Here is a 15,349-nt window from a genome sequence, read left to right as displayed (position 1 = left end):
GCTGAACAAATATGCACCAACATTGCCACAAAACTTCATCGAAATGTCGTAAAACATGTTTCTGTTATTCGTAAGCATCTTTCGCTTTTATCAGTAATAACAGGAAACTCTTGCAACTGATCACGATGAAGAAAATTCTATGGACTACAAAATAACAACAACAGCTGTATTTGTGCAATGAAACTCTCCTTCCATCAAACGTAATTGCTTTATTTACATCATAAAACCACAGCAGTTACGCAATCATCTAGTGTCTTTTTTTTTTTTTTTTTTTTTTTTTTTTTTTTTTTTTTTTTTTTTTTTTTTTTTTTTTTTTTGTCATCAGTCTACTGACTAGTTTGATGCGGCCAGCCACGAATTCCGTTCCTGTGCTAATCTCTTCATCTCAGAGTAGCACTTGCAACCTACGTCCTCAATTATTTGCTTGACGTATTCCAATCTCTGTCTTCCTCTACAGTTTTTGCCCTCTACAGCTCCCTCTAGTACCATGGAAGTCATTCCCTCATGTCTTAGCAGATGTCCTATCATCCTGTCCCTTCTCCTTATCAGTGTTTTCTACATATTCCTTTCCTCTCCGATTCTGCATAGAACCTCCTCATTCCTTACCTTATCAGTCCACTTAATTTTAAACATTCGTCTATAGCACCACATCTCAAATGCTTCGATTCTCTTCTGTTCCGGTTTTCCACAGTCCATGTTTCACTACCATACAATGCTGTACTCCAGATGTACATCCTCAGAAATTTCTTCCTCAAATTAAGGTCGGTATTTGATATTAGTAGACTTCTCTTGGCCAGAAACGCCTTTTTTGCCATAGCGAGTCTGCTTTTGACGTCCTCCTTGATCCGTCCGTCATTGGTTATTTTACTGCCTAGATAGCAGAATTCCTTAACTTCTTTGACTTCGTGACCATCAATCCTGATGTTAAGTTTCTCGCTGTTCTCATTTCTACTACTTCTCATTACCTTCGTCTTTCTCCGATTTACTCTCAAACCATACTGTGTACTCATTAGACTGTTCATTCCGTTCAGCAGATCATTTAATTCTTCTTCATTTTCACTCAGGATAGCAATGTCATCAGCGAATCGTATCGTTGATATCCTTTCACCTTGTATTTTAATTCCACTCCTGAACCTTTCTTTTATTTCCATCATTGCTTCCTCGATGTACAGATTGAAGAGTAGAGGCGAAAGGCTACAGCCTTGTCTTACACCCTTCTTAATACGATCACTTCGTTCTTGATCGTCCACTCTTATTATTCCCTCTTGGTTGTTGTACATATTGTATATGACCCGTCTCTCCCTATAGCTTACCCCTGCTTTTTTCAGAATCTCGAACAGCTTGCACCATTTTATATTCGAACGCTTTTTCCAGGTCGACAAATCCTATGAAAGTGTCTTGATTTTTCTTTAGCCTTGCTTCCATTATTAGCCGTAACGTCAGAATTGCCTCTCTCGTCCCTTTACTTTTCCTAAAGCCAAACTGATCGTCACCTAGCGCATTCTCAATTTTCTTTTCCATTCTTCTGTATATTATTCTTGTAAGCAGCTGTTAAGCTGATTGTGCGATAATTCTCGCACTTGTCAGCTCTTGCCGTCTTCGGAATTGTGTGGATGATGCTTTTCCGAAAGTCAGATGGTATATCGCCAGACTCATATATTCTACACAACAACGTGAATTGTCGTTTTGTTGCCACTTCCCCCAGTTTTTATGACTTATAAAATGCAATTTATATTCTGCAAGGAAACATAATACACATGGACTAACACCAAATGTTGTGCGATTCTAATTATGTGCAAACAAACAACCAAACCAACAAAAAACAAAGAGAAGTCATCGGCTTCCATTTTCTCTCTTAAACATTCATTTACGTTTCCTCCCCAACCCCGTTGTACCAATACTACGGGTAATCCTACTATTTACTACCTCATTTATGTAGTGTACCGTAGTTTTGGTAAAGTGCAGCTCTAGTGAACTGTTCTGTGCGGATGGCGCACCACATCTCTTAAACGCAGTGATGAGGAACTTCACTTAGTTTCTCATTACAAAGGGTGGCCAGCCATCTGACCAGTGACGCTGAGCTACCACGCCGGCTCCATTCGACCATGGTGGCCGTCTGTAAGTAAATGTATTGGCAGTAATTCGTTTCAGGGCGAAGAAACAAACATTTTTTATAACTTGTTGCCACATGAACACTCATTCACCTTAAATTGTGGCATGCCGCATCTGACCAGTGAGAAGAATGTTTAATGTCCAATCCATTATTGCTTACTGCAGTGTATTATGCATTTGTCGAAATACATTCTTCCATCTTCATTTGTATGGAACTATGTTCATTTCACTCGTAGAGTTAATAACATTATTATCGTTTTGCTCAGTTCTTACAGCGCTGTGATACACAAATCATTAAACACCGCAGTTGTTACTTTCATTAAATTACTCCACTTCTGCTCTGAAGCATCAAAGTCAGACTACTTATGGAACAGGAGACTACCCAGGTGCCAATATTCGGCCCATCCTGCCGGAGGTTCGAGTCCTCCCGCGGGCAGGGGTGTGCGTGTAGTTTTTAGCATAAGTTAATTTAAGTTTTAATTTAAGTAGTGTGTAAGTCTAGGGACCAACGACCTAAGCATTTTGGTCCCTTAGGAATTCACACACACGCAGGTACCATTATTCAATAAAGACTTATCGAATAGTGCCTTACTTCTTGTTTTACGAGCTCTTGCCGTATATTCCTACTTTCTCCGTTAGTAATTAATGAAGTTGATACCCACCAATTGAGAGATGAAACAATCAAAACAGCGGAGGATCAAACAGGTAAATAAACAAGGTCTAGTACAAATCCTAGGATATCGTATTGAACCTAACTCATGAAAGGGAAGAAAAACGTCTAAAAATGATACTGACAGGAAGTGCAGAATGTCTAATCAGGAACTGCTGGATGGCAAACCTAAGGATTTGGAAGCATATTTCACTACAGGAAAGGTAGATATCGTCTAAAGGAGAACGAAAGAGCTTTTTGCAGAAAACCTGTATGAATGTCAAGAGGTCACATGGAAAACCAGTTCAAGGCAAAGAAGGGAAAACTGAAAGGTGAAAGAGTATGTAGAGCGTCTATATAAATGAGATGTACTTGAGGACAGAATTATAGAAAGAAGAGGACATATACGAAGATGAAATGGATGATACACGCTGCGTGAAAAATTTGACAGAGCACTGAAAAGTCTAAGCCGAAACAATGCCTCGGAAGTAGACACCATTCCCTTAGAACTACCGATACGCGTGATAGAGCTATCCGTGTCAAAACCCTTCCAGCTGGCGTGCAAAATGTAGGAGACAAGCGGAATAACCTCAGATTTCAAGAAGAATGTAATAATTCCAATTCCAAAGAAAGCATATGCTGACAGGTATGTATATTACCAAAATTTCAGTTTAATAAGTCATGGTTGCAAGATACTAACACAAATTCTTTACTGAAGAACGGAAAAACTGGTAGAAGCCGACCTCGGGGAACATCAGTTGGGAATCCGGAGAGATTAGGCAATGCTTATATTAGGAAATAGGTTGAGGAAAGGCTAACCTACGTTTATAAAATATGTAGACATAGAGATATTTTTTGGCAATTTTGACTGCAATGCTGTCTTTGAAATTCCGAAGGTAGCAGGGTAAAACAAACGGAGTGAAAGGTTATTTACAACTTGTACAGAAACCAGAAGTCAGTTACAAGATTCGAGGGGCTTGAAAGGAAAGCTGTGGTTGAGAAGGGAGTGAGACAGGGTTGTAGCCTATCCCCGATGTTATTCAATCTTTACATCTACATCATACTCCGCAAGCCACCTAATGGTGTATGTCGGAGGGTACTTTCGATACCGCTTTCCTGTTCCACTCGCGAATAGTGCGTGGGAAGAATGGTTGTCGGTAAGCCTTTGTATTCGCTCTAATTCCCGAATTTTTTCCTCTGCTCAATACGCGAGGTGTATTGGGGAGAAGTAATATGTTGTCCGACTCCTCCTGAAAAGTGGTGTTCTGAAATTTTAATAGTAATCTCTCCGTGATGCACAACGACTCTCTTGTAACGTCTGCCAGTGGGGTTTGTTTAGTATCTCCGTAACGCTCTGTCGCCAGCTAAACGATCCCGTGACGAAACATGCCGCTCTGCTTTGGATCTTGTCTATTTCCTCTGTCAGTCCTATCTGACAGAGATACGTGGAATCTGAGTCTATGTGTTTTATATGGTCATTCCACTTAAGGTCGCACTGGATAGTTACGCCTAAATATTTTACGACTGACGCTGTCTGCAGCTGTTTGTCATCAATAGTGTAGCTGGATAGTACATTGACCAAGCAGTGATGGAAACCAAAGAAAAAATTTGGAGTAGGAGTTAAGGTTTAGGGAGAAGAAATAAAACCTTTGTGGTTTGCTGAAGATACTGTAATTCTGTCAGAGACAGCAAAGGACTTGTGAGTGCAGTTGACCGGAATGGTCGGCGTCTTGAAAGAAGGAGATATGATAAGATGAATATCTAGAAAAGAAAAACGATAATGGAATGTAATAGAACTAAATTAGATGACGATGAGGGAATTAGGCAGAAAACGAGACACTTAAAGTAGTACATGAGTTGTGCTATTTGGGCAATAGCAAGAAAAGAGTTTCTGAATATTTAAGTCTTTTCTGAAGGCAGTTGTATGGATTGTAGCAATGTATGGAAGTGGAAAATGGACGATAAACAGACAATAGAAAATAGAAGCTTTTAAAATGTGGTGCGACAGAAGAATTCTGAAGGTTTGTAGGGTAGATCGTGTAACTAATAAGGAGGTACTGAACAGAAATGAGTATAAAAGAGATTTTTGGTAGATCTTGACTAAAAAAAATGATCGGTTAACAGAAAACCAAACTTTAGTACCAGAGGTAAGTGTGAGGGTTAGAAATTGGAGACCAAGAGATGAATACAGTAGGCAGAGTCAGAAGGATGTCGATTGCAGTAGTGTGCTTGCACTAGTTATTTGGAGATGAAGAGGCTTGCACAGGTCAGAGTAGCATAGAGAGCCGCATCAAAACAAATTACCTTCGACAATCCAGATATAGATTTTTCCCTGGTTTCACGTGATATCTTCCGGAAAATAGTGGTAAGATTCCTTTAAAAAGGACACGACCGATTTCCTGTATCATCCATGGGCAGTTGTAGAATGTGTTTTGTCCCCAACGACATCGTCCGCGACAGACCAATCATTCCTTGACTGTCTGGCTTGTTTTCCATCATCTGTAGCAGGTAGCAAACGAGATAATGAAACTGTGGCAGTGCTAAGAGGTTAACCTTCGCGACTTTAAGTTGTTCTTCCACTCCTTTTTTTCATCTGCGGTGAACAACATTGACAATAGTAACACTCGGTGGTAACAAAACTAAGTAGAGACATTGTTTTGATTGTAGCGCCCCACATCCGTCGTGATGTTCCAGCGTTCGGTGCTCTTCGTGTATATACTCCTTGTCAGTACCAAAGAAAGTGCAACAATATTGTCGATGGTTTTTAATTAGCAAAGACAAAGTTGTACCTTGCGGCAGGAATAAATTGACAGAGTTTCTTCAGCTGACACATAGGAAATATATAGCTGTGATATAGGACAACACAATTATTAATTCCCAACGAACTAGGATAAGGTGTCTTAAAACTAATAAAGCCAAAACTCCCATAAAATGGTACAAACAGTATATTCATAAGAGTGACATACCTATCACGAATGTTCCTACTGTTATTTATGCTGCCACTGTTTAGGAATAGTTAGTCATAATTTATTTTTCCATTAGAAATTGTACTCTGGAGATAAGAAAGTAATTATGACAAAAAGCATTTTCAGACCGAAAATAAATCTACACACAGTTCTAGAACATTTGTCACATTTACCCAGATGTTGTTTACAGAAACAGAAAACCGTGCTCTATCTGCCGAATTATTCATAACTGTCACGTTTGTTATATGAAGATAATTACTAAGCAATTATTAAGAAATATAATGCTTAAATATGATACGCTCCATTCTAAAATACTCTGCGCATCGGAATTAAAGGATCACTTTTCTAAAACCTGCAGTTGGCTCCCATTTTAACATATAAGTTCGAAATTTGTTTCAAAGTTGCTTATAACCGTCCTCTGTAATGGCCACCCTACGATGTCACTCTCGTGTTCGGCGACGTTTCAAACATCACAGTGTCAGTCTCATGCGGAAAAATGGCACAAAATCCAACGAGATTCTGGTCGTATGTGAAGAATGCTAGCAGCAAGATACAGTCAATGCCTTCTCTGCGCGATAGCAATGCTTCCAAAGCAGAGTTACTGAACACACCCTTCCAAAATGCCTTCACAAAAGAAGACGAAGTAAATATTCCAGAATTCGAATCAAGAACAGCTGCAAACATGAGTAACGTAGAAGCAGGTACCTTCGGAGTAGCGAAGCAACTCACATCACTTAATCAAAGCAAGTCTTCTGGTCCAGACTGTATACCAGTTAGGTTGCTTTCAGAGTATGCCGATACAATAACTCCATACTTAACAATCATGTACAACCGTTCGCTCGACGAAAAATGCGTACCCAAAGAGTGGAAAGCTGCACAGGTCACATCGATGTTCAAGAAAGATAGTAGGAGTAATCCACTATATTACAGGCCCATATCATTAACGTCGATATGCAGCAGAATTTTGGAACATACATTGTGTTCGAACATTATGAATTATCTCGAAGAAAACGGTCTATTGACCCACAGTCAACACGGGTTTAGAAAATATCGTTCTTGTGAAACACAAACTAGCTTTTTACCCACACAAAGTGTTGAGTGCTATTGACAAGGGATGTTGAATTGATTCCGTATTTCTGGATTTCCGGAAGGCTTTTGACACTGTAGCACACAAGCGGCTTGTAGTGAAATTGCGTGCTTATGTGCCTCAGTTATATGACTGGATTCGTGATTTCCTGTCAGAGAGGTCACAGTTCGTAGTAAATGACGAAATGTCATAGGTTAAAACACAAGTGATTTCTGGTGTTCCCCAAGGTAGTTTTATAGACCCTTTGCTGTTGCTTATCTATATAAACATTTGGGAGACAATCTGAGCAGCCGTCTTAGGCTGCTTTCAGATGACGTTGTCGATTATCGACTAGTAAAGTCATCAAAAGATAAAAACAAATTGCAAAACGATTTAGAAAAAGATTTCTGTATGACGCGAAAACTGGCAATTGACCTTAAATAACGAAAAGTTGAGGTCATCCACATGAGTGCTAAAAGGAGTCCGTTAAACTTAGTTTACACGAGAAATCAGTCAAATCTAAAGGCCATAAAATCAACTACATATCTTGGAATTACAATTACGAACAACTTGAAATGGAAGGAAGACACAGAAAACGTTGGGGAGAAGGCTAACCAGACTGCGTTTTATTGGCAGGACACTTAGAAAATGTAACAGATCTACTAAGTAAACTGCCTACACTACGGTTCTCCGTCATCTTTAAGAATACTGCTGCACGGTGTGGGATCCTTACCAGATAGGATTGAGGGAATGCATCGAAAACGTTCAAAGAAGGGCAGCACGTTTTTTATTATGGCGAAATAGAGGAGAGAGTGTCACTGAAATGATACGGGATTTGAGATGGATATCATTAAAACAAAGGCGTTTTTCGTTGCGGAGGAATCTTCTCACGAAAGTCCTATCATCAGCTTTCTCCTCTGAATGCGAAAATATTTAGTTGACACTGACCTTCATAGGGAGAAACGAGCACCATGAAAAATTAAGGGAAATCAGAGCTCGTACGGAAATATATAGGTGTTCGTTTTTTACGCGCTATACGATATTGGAATAATAGAGAATTGTGAAGGTGGTTCGATGAACCCTCTGCCGGGCGCTTAAATGTGATTAGCAAAGTATCCATGTAGATGTACATGTAGATGTAGAAAGGCCACGGTTCAAGCCGTGAACTGTAAGCCTGGTTAATGAAGTCACATTGGCACCAAAATTCACCACAATTCTGTCACACGATCAGATCATCACAGCACCTCTTACCCGCATTTCACCCCTTCTTTTAACTTGTCTGCAATGGAAGTCACAACCGTGGCAGCCAGTGTTGAAATCACGCGGTTTTCTTATGGGTGGTCGAGGAAAACATTTCAGATGCATCGCCGCTCGGAATCGACACGGAAAGACCTCAGGAGGTGCATGAAAGGCGTCAATGAAATCACCCCTTCCTTGGGTCGTTGATTCCCACACATTTCGCTGTCGAAAACGACAGTTCGCTGTGCAATGAGCAACAGGAAGATGTTCTTGACAACCTTGGACACTACTTATACCCTCGGACCTTTCAAACGTTTTCTAATGACATTGCGGCGCTGCATCTCCATTGAACGTGATCGCACACCTCTGTAGCGCAGCGTGACCGCAGTTTTTGCTCTCTTGTACAGGATGGAACCACTGGTGACCATTCAAAGCCATTCGATGAAATCTGAACATAATTCGAAGATCAAAAGGTACTTATACTTTATCAACCTTCCTCTTCCCCCCCCCCCCCCCTCCTGTGGAGCAATCACGCGATAGTGCAGCATTAACATGTGCTTGAATAAAAAGGCAAAGGGTCTCTCTAAGAATTACGCCCCCCCCCCCCCCTCCTCCAACTCCGCAGTTTGCCAATATCTTTGGTGTGACCAACGCACATTCGTTGAGCATGTTAGAAACGTATATTCATAAACTTCGACACGAATTCAGCCTGGTCCAGCGCCTAAGAGTTAGTCAACCACTTAGACACTTATTTGGCGGGCTTAGCTATCATTGCGGGTCTAGAGCTGTCGTCAGGCTGAATTGGTGTCGAAATTCCTCACAGGTACATTTCTAACGTGCTCAACGAAGTTGTGTGTGTGGCACCTAGATTGTTGCCGATCTGTGGGATCTTACAGAACAGGAGCATTTGCTGTTTTACCCCTGCACATATAAATGTTGCACTCTCATGTGATCACGCTACGGGCGGGGGGGAGGGGGGAGGGAGGGGGGGAAGGGAAGTGTGGATGCACCCCCATAACGTCCTTGGACAACACTGCCGAAGCTGTCAGCAGTGCCAGAGGTTATCCAGACCATCTTCCTTTTGTTCATCGCAGTGCGAACTGTCGTTTTCGACCGCGAAGTGTGTGGAAATCAACGCCCCAGGGAAAGAAGTGATTTCATTGACGCCCTTTATGCCACCAGCTGGGCAATTTTAGTGTCGATTAGCGGCGGTGTGTCTCAAATGTGTTCCATGGTCCCCCACAACAAAATCGTGATTTCGACGCTTGGTGTCGCTGTTCTGACCTCCATCGCAGAGACGTCAAAAGAAGGGACGAAATTTAGATAAGAGGGGTTACGACGGCCTTACCATCATGTGAGACGCTCACAGTGGCATTGAGGAGAATTTTGGTGAAATCTGATGTCAATGTGACTTTGTTAACCCACCTTGCAGTTCGCACGAACCTTTGAGGTGTGGCCCTTTTTCGAATGCCTGAAGCGTCACCGGGCCCGCCAGTGTCACTGCAGGGCGCCACACTTTGCACTATGTCAGAGGTATGTTGTTGGCACCTTTGAGCGAAATTTCGTCATAATGGGAGGCAATCACGGGGTTTGAAAAATTGATACTGTAATTATGTTGCACAGTGTGTGATATAGTTACTGCCTAGCCACTAGGTACACAGCAGTGTACCAAGGATTGCTGCCCTTCCTACGCCAGCGACAACAACCACTGGGTACCGCAATTCCTGCAGTAAACTCATTGGAGAAAAAGAAATCCTCCAGAGGCCAGAAGCAGGATACCCAGAAAGTTATGCCTGTGATCAAAGCTGTGGCAAGTACGCAAAAAGAAAGGAAACTGAGGAGACTGATTCTGATTCCGGCATCTGTCTGACAGCAACCTGGATAATGTCGATTTCTTTGAAGAATCCACACCAGATGGTATTGTAATGACTAACACAGTACATGCACGTGGAGGAGATTATATCTTGACTAAATTTTGAGGGCAAATAGGAATTCATACAGCTGCATATACATCTGCATGATATAAAAAGTACTGGAAAATGACCTAGAAGTTATGGCCCTATATGCTGTGGACAAGAGCAAAATAATTTTTAACAATGAAAATGACATTTCTCTTATTAAAATACAAAGGAATTACAGCCATTGGCTGCTAGCGAGCATTGATCGAAAGTGATGGTGAAAGTTGAAAATTTGTGTCAGATCGGGATTCGAGGCGAGGTCTCTTGGTCCGACCACTGAGCCATCCTGACAAAATGGTTACTGCATCTGCAGAGACTACCTTAGCACGCCTCCCGTCAGACCCAAATTCTCAAGTTATCCACACACTACTAACGTAGTGTTACGAAACGTCCCCTTAGAAAACTTAATGAATTACTGTGCTGATAAACCTCTTACATTATTTGATTTTCAAACAGCTGAGAAGAACTGAACGTACTCAGACATTTCGCTCTTTACCTATTCTGATCAACACTAAACTGACACACAATATTTTTAGCGCAACGCAATCTGACTTTCAATAATCCCTACAAAAGAATGGCCCTGACTAACATTAACCTATACCTTTCACAAATCACTTACCTCACAAAAATCTTCGTTACTCTATCTACTGCAATACAGCGAACGACACTACTGCCAGCTTAATAAAAGATTCAAACTACTGAAGGCACTAACTACTGATAGGCATAGTTAGCAAATGAAAGATTTTGGTAGAGAACAAACAATGTATTTACCTTAATAGTTTTCAAAAGTCATAATATATATATCAGTTCATGACATCCAGTCTTACAAATTTACTGTCTCAGATGGACACACGTCCAGATCATCCGCTCTCAAAACTCCGCCATTTCTCTCCCCATATCCACCACTGCTGGCGGCTCACCTCCAACTGCGCAACGCTACGCGCTTTTAACAGCCAACTGCCCAACACTATAATAGGAAATATTCCAACAATGCCCCAGACTGCACACAGCACAGCCAGTGATTTTCATTCAGAGCGCTACATGGTGTTACCAACATAAAAACCTAAACAGCCTACTTAGTGTCTTTTGTCCACTATTCTCATTACTCGCGGCATTTCGCCGATTCCCGTGAGAGTTCGAGCAAGGTGTGCTTCCGCACTGAAGAGATCGTTGGCCGTCTCGCCTTAATTATACACGTATGTAGTGTGATAGTGTGTGGAGAAGTTGAGAAGTTGGGCCTGACGCCAGGCATGCCAGGGTAGTCCGTGCAGTTGCACTGACCACTATGTCCGGATGGCTCTTCTCCCGTCGGAGGTTCGAGTCCTCCCTTGGATATGGATGTGTGTGTTGTCCTTAGCGTAAGTTAGTTTAAGTTAGATTACATAGTATGTAAACCCAGGGACCGATGACCTCAGCAGTTTGGTCCCAGGCAGAGCTTACCATAAATTTCCAAATTGCCGGCACGGTAGCTCAGCGTGTTCGGTCAGGTGGCTGCTTGCCCTCCGTAATAAAATTTAAAAAAAAAACTGTGTAAATGAATCAACGATCAACTTGAACGAATGTCATCTGATGTCCGCCCAGGCCAAACGCAACGAACAGTACCGAACAAAATGAAAAAAAAAAAGAAAAACAGATGGCTCAGTGGTCAGAGCTTCTGCCTATAAAGCAGTAGACCCGGGTTCAAAACCCCGTCCGCCACAAAATTTCAATATCACCCATTAATTTCAGTCAATTCCCACTTGCAGTCAATGTCTGTAATTCCTTTGTATCTCAATTCATAATGGCTGGTGGATCAAAATGGTGTCTGTTCTTTTGGACATGTCTGAAAGAACAGAACCACATACATATTTTTGTCCTATTAATAATAGTGATGTAACAGGAAAACTGCCAAACTCTCAAATTTCTACTGAGGTGGGAAATATCAAACGAGTAATCTGCTTTGTGTTCAACGGTCCTGTTGATGTTCTTGAAAAGAAAAAAAGACAGTGTTCCCCTTTCATGCATCTCTTATTTCTGCATTAGTGTCACTATATTAAATATAATTGAAAAAACTTCTTACTCTTTACTGGTTGGCTTTATACTGTTAAAAATAGGAGAAACGACTAAATAAATTTCTTTAGTTCACTCCAACACACCTTTTAAGCCATAAATGTCTTAGAAACATACCCCACAGAAAAATCGTACTTATTCATATGTATCGTTTTGTCTACTCTGAGTTTCATTTACAAGACATTAACATTCTATCTTCAGTGTACAATACAATACTGCACCAGAATCATATTTTGAACAGGGCGTATCATATTTAAGAATTTCAGTTCAAAAATGATACACTTTCGCTTATTTTTTCTAGTCTACTTTAGTAACTTTAAAGAATTAGACACAGTGCATTTTAAAACAGCTTGTATTCTCTAACATTTACAATTATTTATCAACAGTTACTCTTTTTCTTTAAAAATAGACAGATTTGTGATTTAATATCATATTTAGGTCACCTTACCCTACCTTCTCTTTAGGTTATGTTTTGTCTTGGTGCACAGTCACCACAAATGTGCCCACTTAGCCTCATGCGCGTATGACTTAGTACGTGCTCGCCGAGAACAAGTCTCTCACACTCTTTTATTTGCGTTATCGCTATGCTGTTTTACAGAGATATGCAAAAAATCTTGCTCTCCGGCTTAGAGGTCGCGTAGTTACGCATCACCGGCTTGTTGCAGGGCACACGCTGAACACGTTCCTCAACAAGAACGGGCAGGAGGTGCTGGCGGATTTGGAGGAACCCTTGGGCGAAGCTCTCAGCGAGGTGTTCATCGTCCTCGTCAACCAGATCTTCACCCACATCCCGCTCGACATCTGGCTGCCCTCTGGCGGGAGACGATAGCTGCAGTGGACGCCGACGATGCGGCCGTTTAATCCCGAATCGTCGTTAGCCAATTCAACCACCATGGCCATACTTAACATTTACTTTTCAGCAGGCGGTAGTTTGTGACGAACAGTTGCTTTTCTTTCTAGTTCGTTTGCCATGCAACATCGCTCGTGGTTGAAAAAGGCCGAGAATTATTAATCTCTTATTCTTGTTTGTCTTTTCATTGTAATTCATATGCAAAACTCAACTGCACTGATCAGCCAGAACATTATGAAAACCTACATAATAGCCGGTATGTATACCTTTACAACGGATAACAGCTGCAACGCATGGTGGCATGGAAGCAATGAGGCTTTGGTAGATCGCTGGATAGAGTTGGCACCACATCTGCACACACAAGTCACCCAATTCCCGTGAATTCCTGGGAGGGGGACGATAAGCTCTGATGCCATGTTCAGTCACATCTCAGATCTAGCGAGTTGGGGGCCAGCACATCTGTTTGAACCCACAACTGTGGTCCTCGAATCACTCCATCACACTGCCGGCCTTCTGACATGGCGCATTATCTTTCTGAAAAATGCCATTGCCGTGGGGAAACATGGTCGTCTTTAAGGGGTGTACGTTGTCTGCAACTGGTGTACGATACTCCCTGGCCGTCATGGTGCCTTGAACGTGCCCCACTGGACCCATGAACGCCCACGCCCAGAGCATAAAAGAGCCGCCGCCTCTTTGCCTCCGTCCAGCAGTACAGGTGTCAAGGAGCTATTTCTCTGGAAGGCGACGGATTCACGCCGTTCCATCAGAATTGTGAAGAAGGTATGGAATTCATCAGGCCATGCAACACTCTGCCACTGCGCCATCGTCCAGTGCCGATGGTCACGTGCCCATGTCAGTAGTAGTTGCCGACGTCGCGGTGTAACTTTGGCACATTCATGGGTCGTCGGCTGCGGAGACCCATCGTTAGGAGTGTTCTGTGCACTGTGTGTTCAGACATACTTTTACTCTGCCCAGCATTAAAGTCTGGTGTTAGTTCCGCCACCTGTCCTGTTTTACCAGTCTGCCCAGCATACGATGTCCAACATATATAGTGAGGGGTGGCCGTCCAACCCCATGACGTCTGGAAGCTGTTTCACCTTGGTTTCGCTACGTGTTGAAGACACTCACCACAGCATTCCTCGAAGCCTGACAAGTCGTGCAGTTTCCGAAATGCTTATTGCGAGCCTAAGGGGCCTTCACAGTCTGCCTTCGCTCAAACTCAGATAGATGGCGCGTCTTCTCCATTCTACACACTGACAGCACGCTCACTGATACCACATGCACCATACGTATGATCGACTAGCAGTAGCTCCTTAGAGGTGAAGCTGCTGTAGCCTGAACGGGTCTATATAGGTAGTACGTCGGTGGTCATAGTGTTCTGGCTGATCAGAGTACACCCTGTGTGGATTTAATTTTACGCTTTGGTTGCGACATCTGGAACGGATCTCGTATTGACTGATTTACAGAAGACTTATTCACATGATTGTTTAAGACTGTTCGCTGCAGATTACCGTCCAGCCACTGGTAAAGTTTATAGGTGTTGAATATGGCTTCCAGCTATGCTGTGAGATACTGCAACTATGCAGTGGGTATCTTCTTTGCAAAGATGCCTACACAAACGTCGTCCCATTTGAACGATAAGTGATACCACATTTCTTCGTTCGGTCTGGAATATTTTTACCACGAAATAATCAGAGAATTCACGCTACCAAGGAGAAGAGTCTTACAATTAGTTGTACCATGAAGAAGCTTGGTGATAATCGTTTCCACATCAATCATTGAATATTGTATATTTCTGAAGCAAAATGTTACAAAAAGCTGTTTTACCTTTTTGCGGAAATACGTAATGAGCATTTTGCTAAAGCGTTTGAAATCATTGGTTCAATATTACTATCACATCGCCACATTACCCATGCACACATTTACGCCTATAGCCCCTAAGTCCCGTAAATGATAATCTAAAATACGTACCAAAGAGCGTTCTTTATCCTCTCACACTTGCAATAACTGTAAACGGATAAAGCATAGGAAAAAGAATTATTCATACATGACTGTTCCTGTTGTAATAATGTTTTCATTTACTAGTTGTACGTCATACACGAGTATGTCATATGTAAATAAATGAGTACTGTAAATTTTCAATAAAAATTGACTATTAAGATTTTACCTTTAGATTTTGACCACTGATGATGTTTTACATAATCAGGAGTTTGGATGACCGAACGTGTCCAGCGAGGTGAAGAGTTCCCGTGTATACCTAGTACATGCGGGATGTCCTGTAATATGGCATCAGAGATAATTTTAAAAAATACGAAATGTTTATTGAGTCATTTGAGACGATTCTCTTGGCAACGGTTTTTAAATTCATATTCTCCGGCAAAGTAATTTATAATTTCCTCAGGATATAATGGATTTCGTTTGTTTTATAGTGCATGTTTACCTCATGGTAAGCTAGAGTTT

General features: G+C 41.7%; 1 protein-coding gene across 1 annotated transcript in view; it reads left to right on the top strand.

Moving 5' to 3' along the window:
- Nucleotides 1-14,989, top strand: part of LOC124777097 (protein takeout-like) — a 117,592-nt gene extending 102,603 nt beyond the window's left edge. Inside the window, exon 6 of the mRNA XM_047252378.1 lies at nt 12,705-14,989. Coding sequence (XP_047108334.1) covers nt 12,705-12,868 — 164 coding nt within the window. The 3' untranslated portion in view covers nt 12,869-14,989. The remainder of the gene's footprint in view (nt 1-12,704) is intronic.
- The last annotated feature ends 360 nt before the right edge of the window (nt 14,990-15,349 follow it).

The sequence above is a fragment of the Schistocerca piceifrons genome, chromosome 2 (genome assembly GCF_021461385.2).
Source record: "Schistocerca piceifrons isolate TAMUIC-IGC-003096 chromosome 2, iqSchPice1.1, whole genome shotgun sequence".
Lineage (NCBI taxonomy): Eukaryota > Metazoa > Arthropoda > Insecta > Orthoptera > Acrididae > Schistocerca > Schistocerca piceifrons.
This window is presented reverse-complemented; position numbering and strand designations above follow the sequence as displayed.